This window comes from Solea solea, chromosome 4 (genome assembly GCF_958295425.1).
Source record: "Solea solea chromosome 4, fSolSol10.1, whole genome shotgun sequence".
Classification (NCBI taxonomy): Eukaryota; Metazoa; Chordata; class Actinopteri; order Pleuronectiformes; family Soleidae; genus Solea; species Solea solea.
Window position 1 is genome coordinate 450,001 of NC_081137.1, and position 20,760 is coordinate 470,760.

The 20,760-nt window shown below is 45.4% G+C and overlaps 3 protein-coding genes across 3 annotated transcripts in view; 2 read left to right on the forward strand and 1 right to left on the reverse strand.

Moving 5' to 3' along the window:
- Positions 1 to 9,734, reverse strand: part of lcp2a (lymphocyte cytosolic protein 2a) — a 10,353-nt gene extending 619 nt beyond the window's left edge. The window contains exons 1-22 of the mRNA XM_058627715.1: positions 9,483 to 9,734; positions 9,182 to 9,376; positions 8,896 to 8,958; positions 8,775 to 8,821; positions 6,190 to 6,255; positions 5,993 to 6,018; positions 5,859 to 5,896; positions 4,418 to 4,583; positions 3,981 to 4,078; positions 3,841 to 3,904; positions 3,428 to 3,505; positions 3,201 to 3,226; positions 2,900 to 2,922; positions 2,687 to 2,800; positions 2,577 to 2,595; positions 2,455 to 2,470; positions 2,264 to 2,351; positions 1,779 to 1,810; positions 1,447 to 1,526; positions 1,221 to 1,295; positions 171 to 320; positions 1 to 95 (exon numbers count right to left, since the gene is read on the reverse strand). The exon at positions 1 to 95 is cut by the window's left edge and continues 619 nt beyond it. Of these exons, the coding sequence (XP_058483698.1) occupies positions 1 to 95; positions 171 to 320; positions 1,221 to 1,295; positions 1,447 to 1,526; positions 1,779 to 1,810; positions 2,264 to 2,351; positions 2,455 to 2,470; positions 2,577 to 2,595; positions 2,687 to 2,800; positions 2,900 to 2,922; positions 3,201 to 3,226; positions 3,428 to 3,505; positions 3,841 to 3,904; positions 3,981 to 4,078; positions 4,418 to 4,583; positions 5,859 to 5,896; positions 5,993 to 6,018; positions 6,190 to 6,255; positions 8,775 to 8,821; positions 8,896 to 8,958; positions 9,182 to 9,259 (1,442 nt within the window). The 5' untranslated portion in view covers positions 9,260 to 9,376; positions 9,483 to 9,734. The remainder of the gene's footprint in view (positions 96 to 170; positions 321 to 1,220; positions 1,296 to 1,446; positions 1,527 to 1,778; positions 1,811 to 2,263; positions 2,352 to 2,454; positions 2,471 to 2,576; positions 2,596 to 2,686; positions 2,801 to 2,899; positions 2,923 to 3,200; positions 3,227 to 3,427; positions 3,506 to 3,840; positions 3,905 to 3,980; positions 4,079 to 4,417; positions 4,584 to 5,858; positions 5,897 to 5,992; positions 6,019 to 6,189; positions 6,256 to 8,774; positions 8,822 to 8,895; positions 8,959 to 9,181; positions 9,377 to 9,482) is intronic.
- Positions 9,735 to 10,721: 987 nt separating this feature from the next.
- Positions 10,722 to 13,728, forward strand: zmat2 (zinc finger, matrin-type 2). The gene is made up of 6 exons (XM_058627717.1): positions 10,722 to 10,860; positions 11,830 to 11,929; positions 12,092 to 12,215; positions 12,632 to 12,705; positions 12,798 to 12,943; positions 13,252 to 13,728. The coding sequence occupies exons 1-6, from the start codon at positions 10,843 to 10,845 to the stop codon at positions 13,393 to 13,395; spliced, it is 606 nt and encodes a 201-aa protein (XP_058483700.1). The 5' UTR covers positions 10,722 to 10,842; the 3' UTR covers positions 13,396 to 13,728.
- A 996-nt stretch (positions 13,729 to 14,724) lies between these two features.
- On the forward strand, positions 14,725 to 19,602 carry slbp2 (stem-loop binding protein 2). Its single transcript, XM_058627716.1, has 9 exons — positions 14,725 to 14,880; positions 15,749 to 15,907; positions 16,442 to 16,525; positions 16,642 to 16,722; positions 17,001 to 17,144; positions 17,848 to 18,015; positions 18,302 to 18,464; positions 18,595 to 18,721; positions 18,877 to 19,602. Exons 1-9 carry the CDS (start codon positions 14,774 to 14,776, stop codon positions 18,939 to 18,941), a joined length of 1,098 nt encoding a protein of 365 aa, XP_058483699.1. The 5' UTR covers positions 14,725 to 14,773; the 3' UTR covers positions 18,942 to 19,602.
- Positions 19,603 to 20,760: the final 1,158 nt, after the last annotated feature.

Genomic DNA, 20,760 nt, shown 5'->3' on the forward strand with positions numbered 1-20,760 from the left:
TGGTTCTGTTGGCTGGAGCCGCGGTCTTTGGCGTTGATGAGGAGCAGAGGAGACTGAGAGTAATGGCTGATGATGTCACTGACGGACGGGAAGAACTGCACACACGAGAACACAGCTGTGATCTTCTGAGGACCACGACCTTCTCAAAGTAAGGTTTGTTTCAACCTCACCTCCTGGACTTTGAGTCCGGTTCCCAGCAGGAACTGCTGCTTCTGCTGCCGGATCTGGATGTTGTAGACCTTGTCCTGGTAGAAGACCATCAGGGTGAAGGGCTGGTTGTCCAGCTGCCGGGTGCTGTCCCTCACCAGGTACGCCCCGTCCTCAACGGGAGATAGAGTACAATGATGGAACCACGTGTCCCATAATGCTTTGGGGCTTATGCCGCGTTCCATTTATATCGTAAGTTAGAACACAGTTTTTCTCTTTTCTTATACAGCACCACTTCCTTTCAAAATAAGAGCCTCAGACTTTGTCTTTTTACGACTTCTTATATCAAAGTTTTGCCGTGAAGTTCACTGTTTGAGTTCATTCTATCAAAATAAAATAAACAGTTTCATGACGTTTGTTTGTTTAATGTTAAATATTACTTACTTACTTACTGTCAAAGAATAGATACAGAAACAGAATGACCACACACTTTGTCGCTTCCGGGTCACTTTCTGTGACGACCTTTGTAACTTTGTTCAAACTTTTATAAAACTTTTATAAAACCGTTGTAACTTTGTTAAAACTTTTATAAAACCGTTGTAACTTTGTTAAAACTTTTATAAAACTGTTGTAACTTTGTTAAAACTTTTATAAAACCGTTGTAACTTTGTTAAAACTTTTATAAAACTGTTGTAACTTTGTTAAAACTTTTATAAAACCGTTGTAACTTTGTTAAAACTTTTATAAAACCATTGTAACTTTGTTAAAACTTTTATAAAACTTCTGTAACTTTGTTCAAACTTTTACAAAACTTTTGTAACTTTGTTAAAACTTTTATAAAACCGTTGTAACTTTGTTAAAACTTTTATAAAACCGTTGTAACTTTGTTAAAACTTTTATAAAACCTTTGTAACTTTGTTCAAACTTTTACAAAACTTTTGTAACTTTGTTAAAACTTTTATAAAACTTGTAACTTTATTAAAACTTTTATAAAACTTTTATAAAACTTTTGTAACTTTTAGAAAACTTTTGTAACTTTGTTAAAACGTTTCTCCTTTCTCTCTCTTTTTTACCTTGTGAACTCGTCTCAGACTTCCCTCTGCCTGACCTCTGGTCACTTTACCCACATACCAGCGGGGGTCCAGCTCCTGTGACACACACACACACACACACTTTACTGCAAATACAACAGCACCACCTGCTGTTTGGTTTCAAAAAGTACAGTTTTGCTCCATGTATGAGAGAAGAGGGGACACTGAGTGTGTGTGTGTGTGTGTGTGTGTGTGTGTGTTTTGTTACCTTTGACTTTGATGTTGCCTGTTGTGGACGAAACGAGTTTCTCTCTGATCCAGTGAAGCTGCCACTTTGTTCAGTGTAGCCTGCACACACACACACACACACACACACACACACACACACACACACACACACACACACACACACACACACACACACAGTCGTAACACAGTAAAATCACCTCATGTCCACTGATTGTGTGCCGGTTGTGTGCTTGTTGTGTGCTAGTTGTCTGCTGGTTGTCTGCTGGTTGTGTGCTGGTTGTCTGCTGGTTGTGTGCTGGTTGTCTGCTGGTTGTGTGCTGGTTGTCTGCTGGTTGTGTGCTAGTTTCTTACCTGCTGGCAGTCTGCACTGACTGGGAGGAAGACTGTAAAAAAACAGAAACATGAAATCACTGTGTGCAGGCTTTGGCCACCAGGGGGCGATGGAAAGTAAGACTAACTGACTGAATAATAAGTCAATATCTTTAAGAACGTGTTGACGTCTTTATCTTACTGTGAGACAGACTTTCTAACTCACTCTCTCACACCAAACCTCATAGAGAAAATCAGTGATTTGAGCTGCGGGGACACAGGAGCTGCTGGTCCTCTGCTGCCTCGTATGGTCACTTTGTGGCACTGCTGTAAATCAGAACTAAGGATTTTAAACGCCAAATCACCAAATAAGACGTGTGAACTTAGTGATGGAGGCAGCAGTGGATCAACAAGTCCTGTGCGCTGTGATGTTAAAATCACTGCTTTTCTCTATGAGGTTTGGTGTGGGAGAGTGAGTGTTTTACAAACTTCAGTTTACACACACACACACACACACACAAACATACCTGTGTCCCTGATGTGAGGGCAGACCAGGGAGACCAGGGCGGGGGGGCAGACCTTTATTTTGGAGCGGGAATGTGTTGTTTTTAGAGGCTGAAAGAGAGGAAGTGACACAGTCTGTATTTACTATTTACTTTTATTTTGAAGGAGACATAACGAAATAAATAAAAAAATAAGTAAATAAATAATTTCTCACCTTCAGGAGGTATTTGCTGATGAAACACAAGAAATGAGGAAGAAAATGAACAATATAATCAAACAGTAGATAGACAGACAGACAGAAAGACAGACAGACAGATAGAGAGACAGACAACTTACTTCTCTCCTTTGATCGAACCTGTTAAACCACGAAACAAAGTGTTTTATTGTGAAATTCACCAGACGCTGTTGTGTGTGAGTGACGATGGAGTTGCTGGTTTGATGCTCGCCTGTCAGGAGGAGGAGGTCGGACCGACGAGTTGCTCCGGCTGACGGTGGCGGACGGCGGTGGAAGAACGGGAGGTTTGGTCCATGTGGGCGTATCCTTGTTTTCCGACTGAGGCCTCCACACACACACACACACACACACATTATTATTTAATATCATACATTTTCAGTTCACGCCATCAATTAGCTTTCAGTGAAATCTTATATTTACTCACTTCCAAGTCGGTGCTCTTCCCGCCTGCAAGAAAAACACGGAAATAAGATTTTTTTTAAAAAAGAAGAAAAATAGGACTGTAGTTTTCTGAGTTTTCTGATGGTGGAGTTCCTCAGGGCTCCGCTCTCGGCCCATTTCTAGAACTGATCTACACGTCATTTTAAAGCAACACGACAATAAATTGCACATGTTTTCTTAAACAACATTAATGTTGCTGTGTTTGGCACTCCAGGGCCACCGTAGTGGTGCCTTCAGACTCCGCCTACTTGTATGAAAAAGTTTATTTGAAAGAAGGCACTCACTCTGTCCACGGTGCTGAACTGAGGTCCTGCGGGACGACGAGAGGAGACGACAGACAGAGAATTCAAGTTGAGTTAATGTGGGTTTTTAGAGGCGCTCGTGCAGGGAGCATGAAGTCATTCTTCATTTACATATTACAGTGGAAACACAACTGAAACAGATCCCTGGAGGCAACAGCAGTTTATTTCCATATATATATATATATGTATATGTATACATGTAGCTTTACCCCTGACAGCTGTTGAGCTGTATCCTGAGCTTCTGCCTGGTTTGATGTCACGAAAGATCTGCGGTGGCGCTGGAGGAACTGAACATAATTTAGCAGAAAAAGGATTGTTTTTGTGAGAGAATTCACTTGTTACAGCAAAGTAAACCACTCACTCTCCCACACCAAAGTCCATAGAGAAAATCAGTGATTTTAGTGATTTGTGTCACTGATTTAAACACACACATGTGAACTTAGTGATGGAGGCAGCAGTGGAACAACAACTCCTGAGAGTGTGGTGATATTAACATCACTGATTTTCTCTATGGGGTTTTTAAGTAACACACATTTTAAAAAAACAACAAAAACTTATTCTTTTAAAAACGTCCACATCCTGTTTATATTGATGACATCATCATCAGCAGGAGGTGACTCACATTTTCCCGACACTTGTGCGCCGACGTGAGGGGACGAGTCTCTGCGAGTGGACGAGTCTCCGGCCTGTGGACGGACACACACACATCTTCAGTGTGAAAAACTCACTCTGTGTTTGAAGTCACACACGTCAGGGACTCACCACCCGAGGAGAGGGAGGAGTCAGCGTGGAGACCGGGGGACGGGGACACACGGCGGGGGGGGCGGTGCCTCTGGACGACACGTGGTTGTCCCATTTATCTGCACACACACACACACACACAGACATGAATGACACGTCACAGTGAGGACATTTTGTCACAGTGAGGACATTTTGTAAATCTGAAGGCTTCCAGAGAATGGAACAGTTGCTTCTCCTTCTTCTCCTGATACATACTGAACCAAACCGAACCGTTCCACTCGGTGGAAACACGGCATAAGACTGTGATGGACTAGGACTATGGAGTCAGGCCAAGTGTATTGGTATGGTCTTGGCCTTGAGTCAGTCTACAGAGACTAGTTGATGCCTGTTGATGGTTCACGTGTAGAACAGTCAACGTAACACAGTTCATTTTTCTCTAATTATCGAAACATAGTTACCTATGTATTCGCCGTCTCCGATGGGCAGGGACGGACACAGGTTGTGAGCGAGGTCCTCTTGAGGTTCAGAAGGAGGAGGCTCGTAATCCCCGTCCAGGTCCTCGGACGGGGACTCATAGTCCCCGTCGCTGCTGTTTGGTTTCTCGTAGTCGTCGTCGTCGTCGTCCTGGTGCAGCGAAGAAAAACTTTTCCGGCAAACCTTTTTGTTTGTGTGTTTGTTTCATTTCGTCAACTGATTGACGGCATGGCTAAGCCCCGCCCCTTGCCCACCACGGGGTTTTGCTTTGGCTGCTAAACGCCCCGGCAAACTTTGGGTTTGTACGCAGACACAACGCAGTACCGTGTGCATGGCACCAATCAGCAACGCGTGGATATTGGAGCGCGTTGGGTGCACGTGGACACTCCACCAGCAGGGGGAGTATAAGCCCCGGTCAGCGAGCAGAAAAAACATTTCAGCCACAGAAGAAGAAGTCACAGAGGAGAGTGACCGGCTGATGATTGGCTGTTCTGCCTTAAGTCCCGCCTCTCTTGGTGTGCTTGATTTATTGTTCAGCTCGTGCTGAGGAGGCAGGAACTAGCAGGTTCATAGTTCACACACTACAGACTTACTGTCAGTCACTTTTGGACATATGGAAGCCTGAAGTAGTCAATATTGATAATAAAATTTAAGACATTAATTAATGATCATTTCAACAAGCTGTGTTAAATATCTGTGTGAAATAATGGAGAAAATTGTTCAAACCCAATGAAGTTTTCATTTTCACAGATACAAGTTTTATTTTATTAGTCATGTCTGTTCCAATTTTATTAAGTCTGTTTTTATATCTGTTAAAATTGTAACAGTTTTGTATTTTTGAATTAATGACTGTATATTATTGTCATGCAGGAAAGAGATTTGTTTTATTTTTATTTCAGTGACCTCTGACATTAGGTATGTGGCTTAAACTTATAACGGACTGTTTGTTTATTTTTTAAAGGGTTTGTCTCTATAATGCTTTAGGGGAAACTCCAATAACATCACAGAGAAAATATCCAGATATATATCAAGTATCACCTTTCAGCTAAGAAATATACAGATATGAAGCCTGTATTTAAGCCTGTATCGTCCAGCCCGAGTCTGGATGCATTCCTCGGGGAGTCGGGGTCTTTGCGATCTGGACTGCGCGTTGATGATGCAGAAGTTTACCAGAGCCTTTATTTCAGTGAAGTTTAGTCGTGGAAAGAAAAATAAATCCACGGCGGAACTCTAAACATCTGGATGCCAGGCGTTTTCACAAAGTTCGCTTTGTTAGCATAAAGCTAACACATTATAGGCGTGTCGTGAGCAACGCCGAGTCAGAGGTGGCTAACATTAGCAAGCTAGCACAGTTAATGGGAAAGGTGATTCTGCGTGAGGGCGGAGCTTAGCCACAGGTGAACAGCTGTTGAAGGTCAGACTTACGAACTCGTCTTCTCCCCAGCCCTGGACGTCAACCGTGTCTGCAAAGACAACAACATCCACACATTTACATCATCGCTGCACCCGACACTCAGCCGCGGAAAAACACGAGGACGACTGGGACGTCGCTGCCTTACCTGGCTCGTGATATCTGGGCGTCGTTCTGTGACGGAAACAAACACAAAGATTTTCAGTCAGGTCCTTGAACGCAGCAGCAGCAGCAGCAGCAGCAGTAGCAGCAGTAACAGCAGTAACAGCAGTAACAGCAGTAGCAGCAGCAACAGCAGTAACAGCAGTAACAGCAGTAGCAGAATCTTTCAGGTGTGAAACCTACTTTTTAGCGAACAATCCTCTCTTCTCCTCCTTCTTACTGATCTCACTGCTGAGCTTCATGATCATCCTGAGGAAACAGACGCAGTGTGAACACTGCTCAGTGGGAACGGGATGTCAGTTGTCCTGAATCGGACGTCAGTTGTCCTGAATCTGACGTCAGTTGTCCTGAATCGGACGTCGGTAGTCCTGAATCGGACGTCGGTAGTCGTGAATCGGACGTCGGTAGCCTTGAATCAGACATCAGTTGTCGTAAATCGGACGTCGGTTGTCGTGAATTGGGCGTCGGTTGTCGTGAATCGGGCGTCGGTTGTCGTGAATCGGGCGTCAGTTGTCATGAATCGGACGTAGGTAGTCGTGAATCGGACGTCTGTAGTCGTGAATCGGACGTCGGTTGTCGTGAATGGGACGTCAGTTATCGTGAATCGGGCGTCAGTTGTCGTGAATCGGACGTAGGTGGTCGTGAATCGGACGTCGGTAGTCGTGAATCGGACGTCGGTGGTCGTGAATCGGACGTCGGTAGTCGTGAATCGGACGTCGGTATTCGTGAATCGGACGTTGGTAGTCGTGAATCGGACGTCGGTTGTCGTGAATGGGGCGACAGTTGTTGTGAATCGGGCGTCAGTTGTCGTGAATCGGACGTCAGTTGTCGCGAATCGGACGTCAGTTGTCGTGATTTGGACGTCGGTAGTCGTGAATCGGACGTCAGTTGTCGTGAATCGGGCGTCAGTTGTCGTGAATCGGACGTCGGTTGTCGTGAATCGGACTTCGGTAGTAGTGAATCGGACGTCGGTAGTCGTGAATCGGACGTCGGTAGTAGTGAATCGGACGTTAGTAGTCATGAATCGGACGTTAGTTTTTGTGAATCGGACGTCGGTAGTCGTGAATCGGACGTCGGTAGTCGTGAATCGGACGTCAGTTGTCGTGAATCGGGCGTCAGTTGTCGTGAATCGGACGTCGGTTGTCGTGAATCGGACTTCGGTAGTAGTGAATCGGACGTCGGTAGTCGTGAATCGGACGTCGGTAGTAGTGAATCGGACGTTAGTAGTCATGAATCGGACGTTAGTTTATGTAAATCAGACTTCGGTAGTCGTGAATCGGACGTCGGTAGTCGTGAATCGGACGTCAGTTGTCGTGAATCGGACATTAGTTTTTGTGAATCGGACGTCAGTTGTCGCGAATCGGACGTCAGTTGTCGTGATTTGGACGTGGGTAGTCGTTAATCGGACGTCGGTTGTCGTGAATCGGACTTCGGTAGTAGTGAATCGGACGTCGGTAGTCGTGAATCGGACTTCGGTAGTAGTGAATCGGACGTCGGTAGTCGTGAATCGGACGTCGGTAGTAGTGAATCGGACGTTAGCTTTTGTGAATCGGACGTTAGTTTTTGTGAATCGGACGTCGGTAGTCGTGAATCGGACGTCAGTTGTCGTGAATCGGACGTCAGTTGTCGTGAATCGGACATTAGTTTTTGTGAATCGGACGTCAGTTGTCGTGATTTGGACGTCGGTAGTAGTGAATCGGACGTCAGTAGTCGTGAATCGGACGTTAGTTTTTGTGAATCGGACGTCGGTAGTCGTGAATCGGACGTTAGTTTTTGTGAATCGGACGTCGGTAGTCGTGAATCGGACGTCAGTAGTCGTGAATCGGACGTTAGTTTTTGTGAATCGGACGTCGGTAGTCGTGAATCGGACGTTAGTTTTTGTGAATCGGACGTCGGTAGTCGTGAATCGGACGTTAGTTGTCGTGAATCGGACGTCGGTAGTCGTGAATCGGACGTCAGTAGTCGTGAATCGGAGGTTAGTTTTTGTGAATCGGACGTCGGTAGTCGTGAATCGGACGTTAGTTTTTGTGAATCGGACGTCGGTAGTCGTGAATCGGACGTCGGTAGTAGTGAATCGGACGTCAGTAGTCGTGAATCGGACGTTTGTTTTTGTGAATCGGACGTCGGTAGTCGTGAATCGGACGTCAGTTGTCGTGAATCGGACGTCAGTTGTCGTGAATCGGACATTAGTTTTTGTGAATCGGACGTCAGTTGTCGTGATTTGGACGTCGGTAGTAGTGAATCGGACGTCAGTAGTCGTGAATCGGACGTTAGTTTTTGTGAATCGGACGTCGGTAGTCGTGAATCGGACGTTAGTTTTTGTGAATCGGACGTCGGTAGTCGTGAATCGGACGTCAGTAGTCGTGAATCGGACGTTAGTTTTTGTGAATCGGACGTCGGTAGTCGTGAATCGGACGTTAGTTTTTGTGAATCGGACGTCGGTAGTCGTGAATCGGACGTCGGTAGTCGTGAATCGGACGTTAGTTGTCGTGAATCGGACGTCGGTAGTCGTGAATCGGACGTCAGTAGTCGTGAATCGGAGGTTAGTTTTTGTGAATCGGACGTCGGTAGTCGTGAATCGGACGTTAGTTTTTGTGAATCGGACGTCGGTAGTCGTGAATCGGACGTCGGTAGTAGTGAATCGGACGTCAGTAGTCGTGAATCGGACGTTTGTTTTTGTGAATCGGACGTCGGTAGTCGTGAATCGGACGTTAGTTTTTGTGAATCGGACGTCGGTAGTCGTGAACGGGACGTAGGTTGATACTCACGGAGAATAAGGTTTGGGGAATTTCTGCAGGTCGTTGTCACTCATATTCTGCAAAAAGAAAAAGAACCGTTGTGTTTGAATTGTCACCATGGTTTTGTTTGTTTGTTTGTTTGTTTACTCACCACAAACCTGGAGCCACTGATGGAGTGCTTCAGCACGGCTTTATCACACCCGGACAGATTCATCTGTGGAAACAGACACCGTGTCATTTTCTGTCTCCATGTGGTCGACGTCTGTCTTTTTTTTTTCCCTTTTGCAGTAAGAGACGACTTATGAACTTAAAGATGACAACAAAGAGACAAAGAGACAACAACATCGTCCTCTGTCTCTGTATGGTCATGCTCAGCAAGTCTAAAAGTTAAAGGTTGTGAGGACAGGGACAGAAGACGTCATGTCCACAGGCCTCACCCTCTTCATGAAGTCTGCCAGCTGCTGTGGACTCCACCCCATCACCTCTGACCTGTAGGGGACCGGGTCCGAGCTCATGGCCGCGTCCTCGTCACAACCGTCTCGCTGGTGTCAAACCTGCAGCTGTCTCACTGTCCACGCAGACAATCTCTGTGGCTGTGACTGACAGACGGCCTCGTCCCTCGCCGCCGCTTCCTGCAAAACGTGAAAGCATTAACGTCTCAGAGTGTCTCACGGAGGACAAGTCCTCTACAAAGTGTCTCCAGAGTTTGACTTCCTCCACTCGAAGCAGCACTTTTACCTCCAGAGACTTTAGAGACGAAAGCAAGCGCAGGACGGAGACGAGCTGTGGAACCAAAATGGCTTCCTTTTTTCTGTCTCTGTCCTCCTCTCTCTCTGTGTCTCAATCTGTCTTTCCTCCCCTGTCTCTGAGAGGAAGTGACTGAGCAGCAGAGGGTGATGAAGGCTCCGCCTCCTCTTAACCACAGAACGGAAAAGACGCTGCTGCTGCTGCTGCTGCTGCTGTTACTGCTGCTGCTGCTGCTGCTGCTGCTGTCACTGCTGCAGCTGCTGTCACTGCTGCTCTTGCTCTCACTGCTGCTGCTGTCGCTGCTGTCACTGCTGCTGCTGCTGCTGTTACTGCTGCTGCTGTTACTGCTGCTGCTGTCACTGCTGCTCTTGCTCTCACTGCTGCTGCTGTCGCTGCTGTCACTGCTGCTGCTGCTGCTGTCGCTGCTGTCACTGCTGTTGCTGCTCTTTTGATTTTCGCCTCCGTCCATGTCTGTCCTCACCACTGACACACAGCGTTGACTGCTGGGAAATGTCTCAGTGTTGAACTGGTCTCTATAACTTCCTCCACACAGTTGGTGTAGTGCAGTTTCCAGCACACCTGATTCAGATGAACAGCTCGTTGGCAGGCTCTGCAGCTTGTTGACGAGCTGACCGTCTGACCCAGGTGTGCTGGAGCGGGGCGACATGTAAACTTGCAGGGCCATGGTCCCTGAGGACCCGGGTTGGGAAACACTGGTGTCGTGGTTAGAGCTCTTTTCTGTGTAGCAAGAAGACTTCGGGTTCGAGCCCCGGGGTCACTCTGCATGGAGGTCCCATGTTCTCCCAGTGTGCGTGGGTTTTCTCTGGACTCTCCGGCGTCCTCCCGCAGTCCAAAAACATGCACACATATGGGGATTAGGTCAGCTGGACACGCTAAACTGACTGTAGGTGTGAGAGTGAATGGTTGTTTGTCCCTGTGATGAACTGGTGATCTGTCCAGGCTGTGACCCCCTGACTATCGCCCTATATTGGCACAGCCCCCCCTGTAGAAAGATGGATGGATAAACTATGACGTGAAGATAAATAATTAAATATAATAATGACGAAAGAAATGAACGTTTGTGTGTTTTATTCTGAAAAACCACAATTTAAGGCGGACTTGCCCGTAGCAAAATGGTGGACGTGCTGACGTAACGTGTCGGTGTTCACCTTTGATTAAAGGTCTTCTCTGTATCTGGTTCTTTGACTTTGAGTCATTTGCGTCACTGATCTTTTCAGAAAGTCCTAAACACGAGTGCGCTGAATAAAATCTGTGCGCCTCCGCTCCTGAAGGTGGCGCCGGTCGACGCTAAACCTACTTCCGTCACCGTTTCTGTCACAAAGTAAATAAGATGGCGTCCGGCAGTGGGGTGAGTCTCTGCCCTGGGAAGGATTTTTGTGTTAAAAGTGTAAAATATATCGACTGTAAGACATTCTGGGAGTGTCACGTGTCTAATTGTTTCGGAGAGATATTATCGGCGCAGATGAATCACACGTAAATGTTTTTAAAAACCACGTTTCTCGCGTTCCGTCCCGGCGCCCGAGCTAACACAGCTAACAAGGTTTCGCCTGCTGAACACACACCAAAGTAAAGGTTTTCGCTTTTAATTTGAAACGTCTGCGTTGTTTGCTGTTATCGCACATCGAGTTATGTATGTGTGATAACTTTAACTCAACACAACACCACGATAAATCCAAAGATTAATCCAAAAATGTATCCTGTGTGCGTCTGTGCTAACTGTGAGCAGCCAAACAGAAAGACTTCCTGTTCTCTTCAGAATAAAAGCCCGAACAAATAAACACGTATGTTTACGTTTTGGCAGAAGGTGGAGTAAAAGTCACCTAAAATAATTGAGAAAGTTAATATCTAGGGCTGCAACCTGGAAATGAGGATGTTCTTAAACGTCTATGTTTTTGTTCACAAACTTGAATTCTCCAGTTTTAATGATTTCTCTGTAACATGGAGCAAAGAGACAAGGACATTCACATTTAAGAAGCTGAAAAATCAGAGAAACTGATCATCAAAATGGTGAATTTAGTAATGAATTGGTCAAATTATTGTTGTGGCATGATAATGATTTTGTGTCTGCACTGCAGGGCAAGTTTTATTGACTTTGCAGCATTTATACATGTCAACTTGCATCATAATTTACAGTAATCATTAAATTATTATTGGCTCGTGCTGCAGTAAAAAAAAAAAGACTGACCTGTTATTCAATCAGTTTAACATTTACTTTCACTATTAATCAGGTTAAAAAGACAAATCAGAAGGAAAGAGTTTGAGTTTCATATTAAACAGTATCATCTGTTTCATTGTCACTTTTCTCTTTCTCCTTCAGTCCAATAAGAACGACTTCCGTCGGAAGTGGGACAAAGATGAGTATGAAAACCTGGCACAGAAACGAATCACTGAGGAGCGAGACAAGGAGAGGAGAGATGGTGAGGAGAGAGCGAGAGAGAGAACGTCACTGAGTATAACAAATGAAAGAGGACGACGGTGTTGAGATGCAGGACACTGTGTCTTCTTCTCCTCGTCTTTCTCTTTGTTTTCTTTCCTCTCAGATGTTTTCATTCTAACGTTTACTTTTCTCTCTCTCTCAGGAAAAGTGGCTCCTCCCGTCAAGCGGGAACTCCTGCGTCACAGAGACTACAAAGTGGACCTGGAGTCCAAACTGGGGAAGACCATCGTCATCACCAAGACCACGCCTCAGGCGGAGATGGGCGGGTACGAGCACTTTCATCATCTCAGCTCCGTGTCAGCAGTTCACTGTTTTACACCAACACAACATCGACAGGGCCTTAGAGCGTCCAAAGATCCACAGTTTTGCCTTAAATTTGGTGATAACAGGCCAATTTACCCTTAAATCCAGCATTTAAAGGTCTTAACTTTACAAATAATCCTTAAATCCTGCATTAAAATTTCTTAACTTTACAATTAACCCTTAAATCCTGAGTTAAGAGGTCTTATAAATAACCAACCTTAAATCCTACATTTCAAAACCTTAGCAACGATGATGAAGAAACACAAGTGTGAATGGACAACTGGTCTGAATTTGATCAATCATACGTTTCTTCTTTTGTCGTTGGCGTGTTCTTCCTCGCTCTGATTGGCTGTCTCCTCCTCCTCCTCTTCTCTTTCAGTTATTACTGTAACGTCTGTGACTGTGTCGTCAAAGACTCCATCAACTTTCTGGATCACATCAACGGGAAGAAACGTGAGTTCGCATCGGATCCACACACACACACACACACACACACACACACACACACAAGCATATAACCTGTTAGTATGTGTGTGTGTGTGCAGACCAGAGGAACCTGGGCATGTCGATGCGTGTTGAGCGCTCGTCTCTCGATCAGGTGAAGAAACGTTTCGAGGTGAACAAGAAGAAGCTGGAGGAGAAGCAGAAGGAGTACGACTTTGAAGAGCGGATGAAGGAGCTGAGGGAGGAGGTGAGCGGGAGGGAGAGGGGTCTAACATCAGCTGACCAGGGAATCACTCACTCTCCCACACCAAAGTTCATAGAGAAAATCGGTGATTTTAGCTCACATAGACGCAGGAGCTGCTGGTCCTCTGCTGCCTCGTGTGGTGACTTTGTGTCACTGAGTTAAATCTGAACAAAGGTTTTCAAAAGCCAAGGTGACAAAATAAGACATTAGAACTTAGTGATGGAGGCAGCAGTGGATCAACAACTCCTGTGTGTGTGTGACGTAGAGGATAGAAAGAATCACAAATGATTTTGTCGTGTTTGTTTCGTCAGGAGGAGAAAGCAAAGGCGTACAAGAAAGAGAAGCAGAAGGAGAGGAAGCGGCGGGCGGAGGGCGACGTGGACTTCGAGGTGGACGAGGACATGGCGGCAGTGATGGGTTTCTCCGGCTTCGGCTCGTCAAAGAAGAGTCACTGACGCCTCGCTGTGAAACCTCAGGACACGACTGACGCCTCCGTCAGGCTCCTTCAAACATTCACAGCCACGCGCTCTTATTTTGGTAGTTCAAACTGTCCGTGTGTTGTGGCGACATTTCCCGCTGCAGCTTCCTGTCAGAGACACGCGTGTCAGCGGGCTGAAGAGTCGCCGAAGAACGACGGACAGACACGTGGAATTGAGACCAATAAAAAATCTGCAGTGTGGAAAATAATGGCAAAGGACACCAAACGTTGAAAACAGCTGCACCACTTTTATTTCTGTCTCTGTTATTTGCTGAATTTATTTTAATAAACTTTGTTTTTGTTCTGGGTTGTTTTTGTCTCCCTTTTCTGCTTTCAGCGTGTGTCAGTGAACGCACCACGGGGACACAAGCTCGTCCTCAACCTGGAGTCACAGTTTTCCCTCAAATCAAGCATGGCCGACGTTCCCCGTGAAGACGGCGTCGTTTCAGGGGGGTTCCGCCTGGACGGACAGATTTCCCCACACAAAAATTCGGTGGAACTCCATTTTCACCTGAGGTGGCGCTCTAGAGCCCTGGAACTATGCCGATATCACATCTTCACCAGACCTGACCTCTGTGCCACATTTAAAGAGTGTTTATGCAGGTTAACGCCCTCAAACATGACCACAAAGATAGAATAATCTGAAGGAATAAACGGCAGATTATGTCCCGTCGCACAGGGTCAAGGGTTAGAGTGGTGGAGCTATGACATCACCGTTTTCCTAAAGTAGCGTATTCGCCGTCTCAGTGGAAACAGGAGGCCGGTTGTTTTAAAAAATATATGGTTACAGGTTCCCGAAAATGCCATCACCATGTGGACGGCCCATTTATCTTAAATCTGATTCTCTGAAAGGCAAAATTAAGGGTTTTTTTCACTGAAAAGACAAAAAATCCTGACACGACTCAGACGGAGTCATAATATGACACAAATACAGTATGTAGGCTTTAAGTAAAAGTGTTAAGTGAGTTTTTAAGATATTTTCACAGATACAAAAACCTAACCGGACCAGATCTCGTCTTGTGTCACAATATACATAGATATCTCCCTCTCTCTCTCTCCATATGTATATATACATATATATATACATATACACATATATATATGTATATGTATATATGTACATACATATGAGTGTGTGTTATTTAATTCCAAGTGCAGTTTTGAACAAACTTAAATTCAGACCTCCAGAAGTTAAGTTTATTATTAAGTATTAAGTTCTTGCTGAGTCAGCATTTCAAGCTAATGAATACAAAAAAACCGTTTCACCTCTAAATAAATCTGCGCCCAGGTGAATCGCGTAGGCCCCGCCCCCTCCGCGCAGGTGCGTCTCATTAAAAAGCTGCGAAAGCGCAATAATGGCGTCTGTCCGTCTGAAGAGAAGGCGCCAAACCTGCACCGCAGAAAAAGACATGTCATCGAGTGGCGTGGAAACGGCAGCTCAGAGCCCGCTGCTCTCCTCCAGGTCGGTACCGACTCTTCACACTGCACAGTAACCCGGGACAAGCCCGGGACAAGCCCGCCTGCCGCCTCACGCTTCATTGAACGTGTCCAGTCACTCTGCTGCCAGACCTCATTGACAAAACCGGTACCCGCCATGTCGTCTCGTAGATAATTAACCATCTTAGCCAGTTCACAGCCTTTTACTTGTGCGTTTTGTTGGACAGTGAATAGAGCCGAATCAGCTGTGGTCACCTCCAGTTCAGTGTGAACCCGTGACTGTGCAGGAAATATCGCGGAGTCACTGAAAAACTGGCGAAACGTGAAAAAACGTGAACATTCCAAGTGAGGTTCTGCACATGAGGAGGCGTCTTTCTGTCCCCTTTTTCAAGGCTGATTTATTTCAGTCAAATCATTGATGATGTTAATGAAAGTTAAAATGTCACTCATGTGATTAGTAAATAAATAATAATAATAATAATGTTTTTTTTTAAAGATAAAAATATAAATCAAACTACAGGCCGTGATTCATTTGCTTCCTTGTATTTATTTGTTGATAAATCTTAAGGAATAAACATAAGCAACAGCAGGAAGTGAAATATTTATCTTGAATTTAATCTTTCTTTAAAATTTGTGTGAATTTTTTTTTTTTTTTGATGAAATGAGCAAAACCAAAAATGACCCTTTTATAATATGCAAATAAATGTTGTGGTTTTTCTGTCTGGGTAAATTGGGGAATGAGTTCTGGACGGACAGTGACTCCAAGCTCGCTATGACTTTCTGTCCATTGAGCTGTCAGTAGCCAATCAGTAGGCAGCTTCCTAAGCCCCACCCACAGTCAGAATCGCAAGTTTGGAGTTTGAAACGTGTCACTCTGTTGACGGCGTCCTCAGCTTCCGCTTCGGCCCGTGGTCGTGTGTGTGTGCCAAAGGTTGGTCGGCCGCCGCGTGGAACGGCCTCCCTGACCCGCTGCTGGCCGCCTCCTCCGGATGCTCCACCCCTGAGCCGTGGCTCCTCCCTGGCTGCAGCTACGTCTACGACAGCCTGGTCAGGTGAGGAACGCATCACGTTTTTAAAAGGTTATATTGTTGTTGTTGTTGTTGTTGTTGTTAGTGGCTTTTAATTAAAAAAAACTGCATTATTTCCTCTTTAAATAAAGGACATTTAATGCTTCGACAATAAATGTGGTTGAATTTAAATGAAAGTCACCACGGATACGAAAATCTGACCAGACCAGATCTTGTTTCACATCACTATGTATGTATGTATATATGTGTGTGTATATATATGTGTGTGTGTGTGTGTGTGTGTATTCACCAGACTTGCAATCCATCTTAACTTAATCTAAACTCACCCTAAATCTGAACTTGATTCTAAAAGCAGTTTTAAACAAACTTAAATTTAGACCTTACGGTAAAACTCAACTTGAATATAAACATTCCTTTAATGTTATTTTATTGACCTAGGATTTAGGGTCAATTCAACACAAACTAGCTTAATCAAAATGTACCCTTTTAAAGCCTTTGGTTTAAAATGAAAGAAGTGTGTTTAAATCATGACATATCAGACGTCTCTGTCCTTCACAGTAACATGTCTCCAGTCTCGTCTCCTCCTCCTCCTGTGAGCGGCGTCCGTGGCCGAGAGAGAGCGTCCAGCAGCAAAACTCGCAGGTTCAACCAAGCGTGGACAACGCGTTCATGTTCTGAGATAATGACAAAGATTTACAGCCTCGCGTCCATCCTGTTGTGGATTATGGGACAGTCTGTGTTTTTGTCTCCTCCTGCAGGCCGTCCATCCTGGAGCGCTGCATCCTCAAAGTGTCCACCAGCAGCGTGGCTGTGGGGACGGACGATTTGGACAACAGGAGGTCAGTACAGTCTAAAAGACTCCCTCAGGTTAAAGGTTAGCCTGGCTTTGGCTGGCTTGGGTTAAAGGTTAGCTGGATATCTGGTTGTTTGGGCTAGCATCATCTCTTTTAGTCTAAAGTTACCTTGCAGGGTAATTAGTTTAGGATTAGCTTGTTTGGGCTAAAGGTTAGCATAAACGGAGGGGTTTTAAACTGTCACAGTGGGTGTAGGTCTGACGAGGACAATGTCCTCAGATATGAGGAGTAAAGACGGAGGACTTCCTCTGCTTCCCTCGCAGGTCCCCCTTCGGTCGCTCTTTCCCTCGCCACATGGATCTAGCCAACACCGAGACCAACGAGGCGGTTCTGAAGCGGCGGCAGAAACAGATCCACTACGGCAAGATCACCAGCGGTTACCAGAACTACCTGCAGCAGGTCCCCAAGTGAGAAAGCATGTTAGCGTAACCTTTGGCCTAACTGAGACGCATCATTCTAGTCTTGGTGGGTTGTCTTGTCTGTTTGCTAACCGTGTCCTTAAACCTGACGACTTCCCTGACCCTCCTCACATTTCTCTGAACTAACTTCAAAGTTCAAATGTGGTGAATTTTGGTGCCTTGGAAACATTTTCAGTCTCTTTTTATATTCATAAAATCAAAGAGACCAACAAACTACGTTCTTGCAGTCTTTGTAAATGTGGTCGTATAATGTTAGGAATGAGTCCAAGTTGACGTTAGCTGCCGCCTTGACTTAAGACATTCTCCAGACGATCATTTGAACACCACGAGATGTTCATCTCTCCATTTGATTCCGGGATTAGACCAGACAAATTTAGGACGATTTTCCAAGCGATTTTGTTTCGGACTGACAAATTTCTCTCGTCGGACATGTTGGAGAACTGAGAATTGGCCTCTGGGACGCTCCGTGACACCTGACCACAGGTCTAGCATTTTAGCACTCGGTTCTGTCTCGCCTGACACCTCTAATGACGTCCTCATGGACGTTGACCACTAGGATAACGGAGTGCTTTGACGTGGTGTAACATGGACAATCCACTGTCCTCTTCATAACACCCAGGAACGGGTCCACAATCCGTGAGCGTTACCCACAACGCTTCGGTAGTTGGCTCATCGGTTTATCTCTCCTCAGACACTTGCGGGACCCTAAGCTCCACCCCTCCACACCCAACATGTACAGGAAGTACAGCCGGCGCTCCTGGGACATGCAGGTGCGTCTGTGGAGGCGGGCACTGCACCTGTGGGACCCTCCCAACAACCAGCCAGACGCCTTCGACTCAGACGACCCTGTGGCGCAACTGTAGGTGGAGCCCAACGCAGTTTGTAGAGTGATGATTAGAGATAGAGAATGTTTACTTTTATCTTCAGAACGTGTTCACGTCTTTATCTCACTGTTGGACAGACTTTTCCAACAGGAAACTGAATTTTGTAAACCGCTCACTCTCCCACACCGTCTGCTGGTTAAGTCTATTAGTGAGAAGAAGATATCGTAGACTCAAGCTCACGCAGATTTTATGAGCCGAGTCTCTTAAGTGGCTGAAATCTGCTGAACTATCCTTTTTTTTTGTTTTATTTTTTGTTTTCAGGCAGAGCCAGCTGGCAAAGATGACCTCTGGCCTGTGTGAGGACATAGGAGACAAGCAGAGAGAGAAGGAGACTCCGGCAGCTTCTGAAGCCTCCTCTGTGTCTCCTCTGTCGACTGGGACGTCACTGGACATGCCTGGACCATGGGGTGTCCCGTTCTCCCCGGTAATGATGTCTGAATTGATTTTTTTTTTACTGAGAATGTGCTTCTTTTTATTATTATTATTATTATTATTATTATTATTATTATTATTATTATTATTATTATTATTGAACCATGTTTTTTTTCTGACAGGAGGTGGAGTCTAACCACCGGACTCTCCACTTTCCCCCTGGCCTGCGCTCCCTCAGGAGTCACCTGAGCTCCAGGGACAACATGACCGACTGGCTCCGCCTCCTCTTGGAGGCTGACCACACCCATGGTAGGACCTGACCTTGTGTTTGTAGGTCCATGGTTCATACTGGTGCTCGAAATCTTTGGGAAAATGCTCCACTTTTAGGTTGTTGTTGTTGTTGTTGTTGTTGTTGTGTTTTTTTTTTTACGTAGTCTGAGCTTGTGTCCCGTCCTATCTCGCAGATTTGGGCTTGGACGACCAGCAGGTACCCGTGTTCTCCGACCACCTCTCCTGGAACCCGTACTGATGGTCGCCGCTTCTCCACCGGTTTGAAAACGACGCGGTTCTAGTCGGAGCCGCGTCCCTCGCCAGTCGTCGACTGGACTGGACTTGGTGATCTTGTTTGACATCCCGTGTGTGTGTGTGTGCGTGCGTGCGTGCGTTTCCCAGTGCGTTCGTCTTTTTAAGATCTCTAAAGAGTTACTATAGCGACAGCAGGGATGTGACTGTTCCCTGACTACAGTTGCATTCACTCCTCCGGTGTGAGAGGGGGCAGCACTGAGTGTGGTTTCCTCTTTTTTTTGCACATTATCTACAGTTTTTCTTCTCGTTGTTGTTGTTGTTGTTGTTGTTGTTGTTGTTGCACGTCTCACCTGTGTACTGTTGGAGTTTGTTTCTTTTCCTTCACTCGTGAAAATCACTTATTTTGAGTAAAGTTCATCACGCCGTCACCGTCATGCTCCGCCCGCTGCTCCTCGTCCCCGCCGCTGTGTTTTTTTCTAAAAAAAACAACCCCTTGCTTGTTGGAGGTGAGAAGCTGCCACTTTGTGTTGTGAGTTTACTTTTATACTCTTTGTGTTTTTTGTCGACTTGTGCTGCTCAAAAAAAATGGAGAGCAAAGTTTGAACGATGTGATTAATAAAGATGTAAATAAAGTGTCATGGAATAAAACGGACGTGGTTGTGTTTTTTTTTTGTTTGTTTTTCTGTGAGAATTAACTGGAACTCTTTGTAGAAATAACTATTTAAATGAAAGATAATAACCTTATAACTGTCGTAAATGCCTTAAACAGGAAGTGGTTATGTGATGTGTTCAGCAAGTCGTACATTTTAGAGAATAAAGTGATAACATTGTAACCTGTTGTTAAATTGAGGCCATGGAGCATTTCGTGGAATTCTTTCGAATGGTTTTCACGAACAAGGAGATTGTTCATCTTTTGGCTCATCAGCATCACTTTGTCATAAGTATCAGGACTTTAAAGAGTATATGCAAGAAAATGCATCTCTTCCACAGAAAGAACAAGGCTGTCTTTGAGGAAATGGCTGCTTTTGTGGACTGCAGGGTTACCAGTGGATGCATCAGTGGTCCTTCAGACGGGTTTTGTGGTTTCTCAAGAAACAATCCGACTGATCATTAAGATTTTGGATCCAGAAAGAGTCGAGGTCCGCTGAGCACGGCGTCGGAGACCCCAACACCTTATGGCATATGGATTCATATGATAAACTAGAGAAACCACAAACCCCCTCTGAATGTCCCGCTGATGCATCCACCGATAACCCTGCAGTCGACCAGTTCCTGCTGTTTCCCCCTCCACAAAAGCAGCGAGTTACTCGTCCGTCTGGTTCTTTCTGCAGAAAAAAGTGCCTTTTCTTGCGCTCCTCTTCAGAAACAACAGGTTAGAATATTACGAATTTAATCTCGAAGTCCGTGAAAACATTTTGTCTCTGTGGCCCGAATACTATGTCGTAGTTTAAGGGATTTTACATTATTAAGTTTTATTCATTTCATGGCTTTGCAATAAGTTGGTGTCGTGAAGTAAAATACACATTTGTCGGCCGTAACAGGAAGTGGTCACATGGCGTGGGAATGTCACCGGGCTACACAGATCTGAATACAGAGAGAGAGAGAGAGTTAACTGGCGTTTATTTACGTACTGCAGCTTTAAGGTGAGAGCACGTTTGCTGGATATAGCTTTTTTTTTTCACTCGACTACATTTCCCGTCATGCTCAGTTGTTCAGACGAACGTGTAAAAGATGTTTAGTTACGTGTGTAACATTTTTTAACTTGGTGTAAATAAACCGCAGGTGATGAGACTAGAACCCCCCACTTCTCTCTCCCCCCCCCT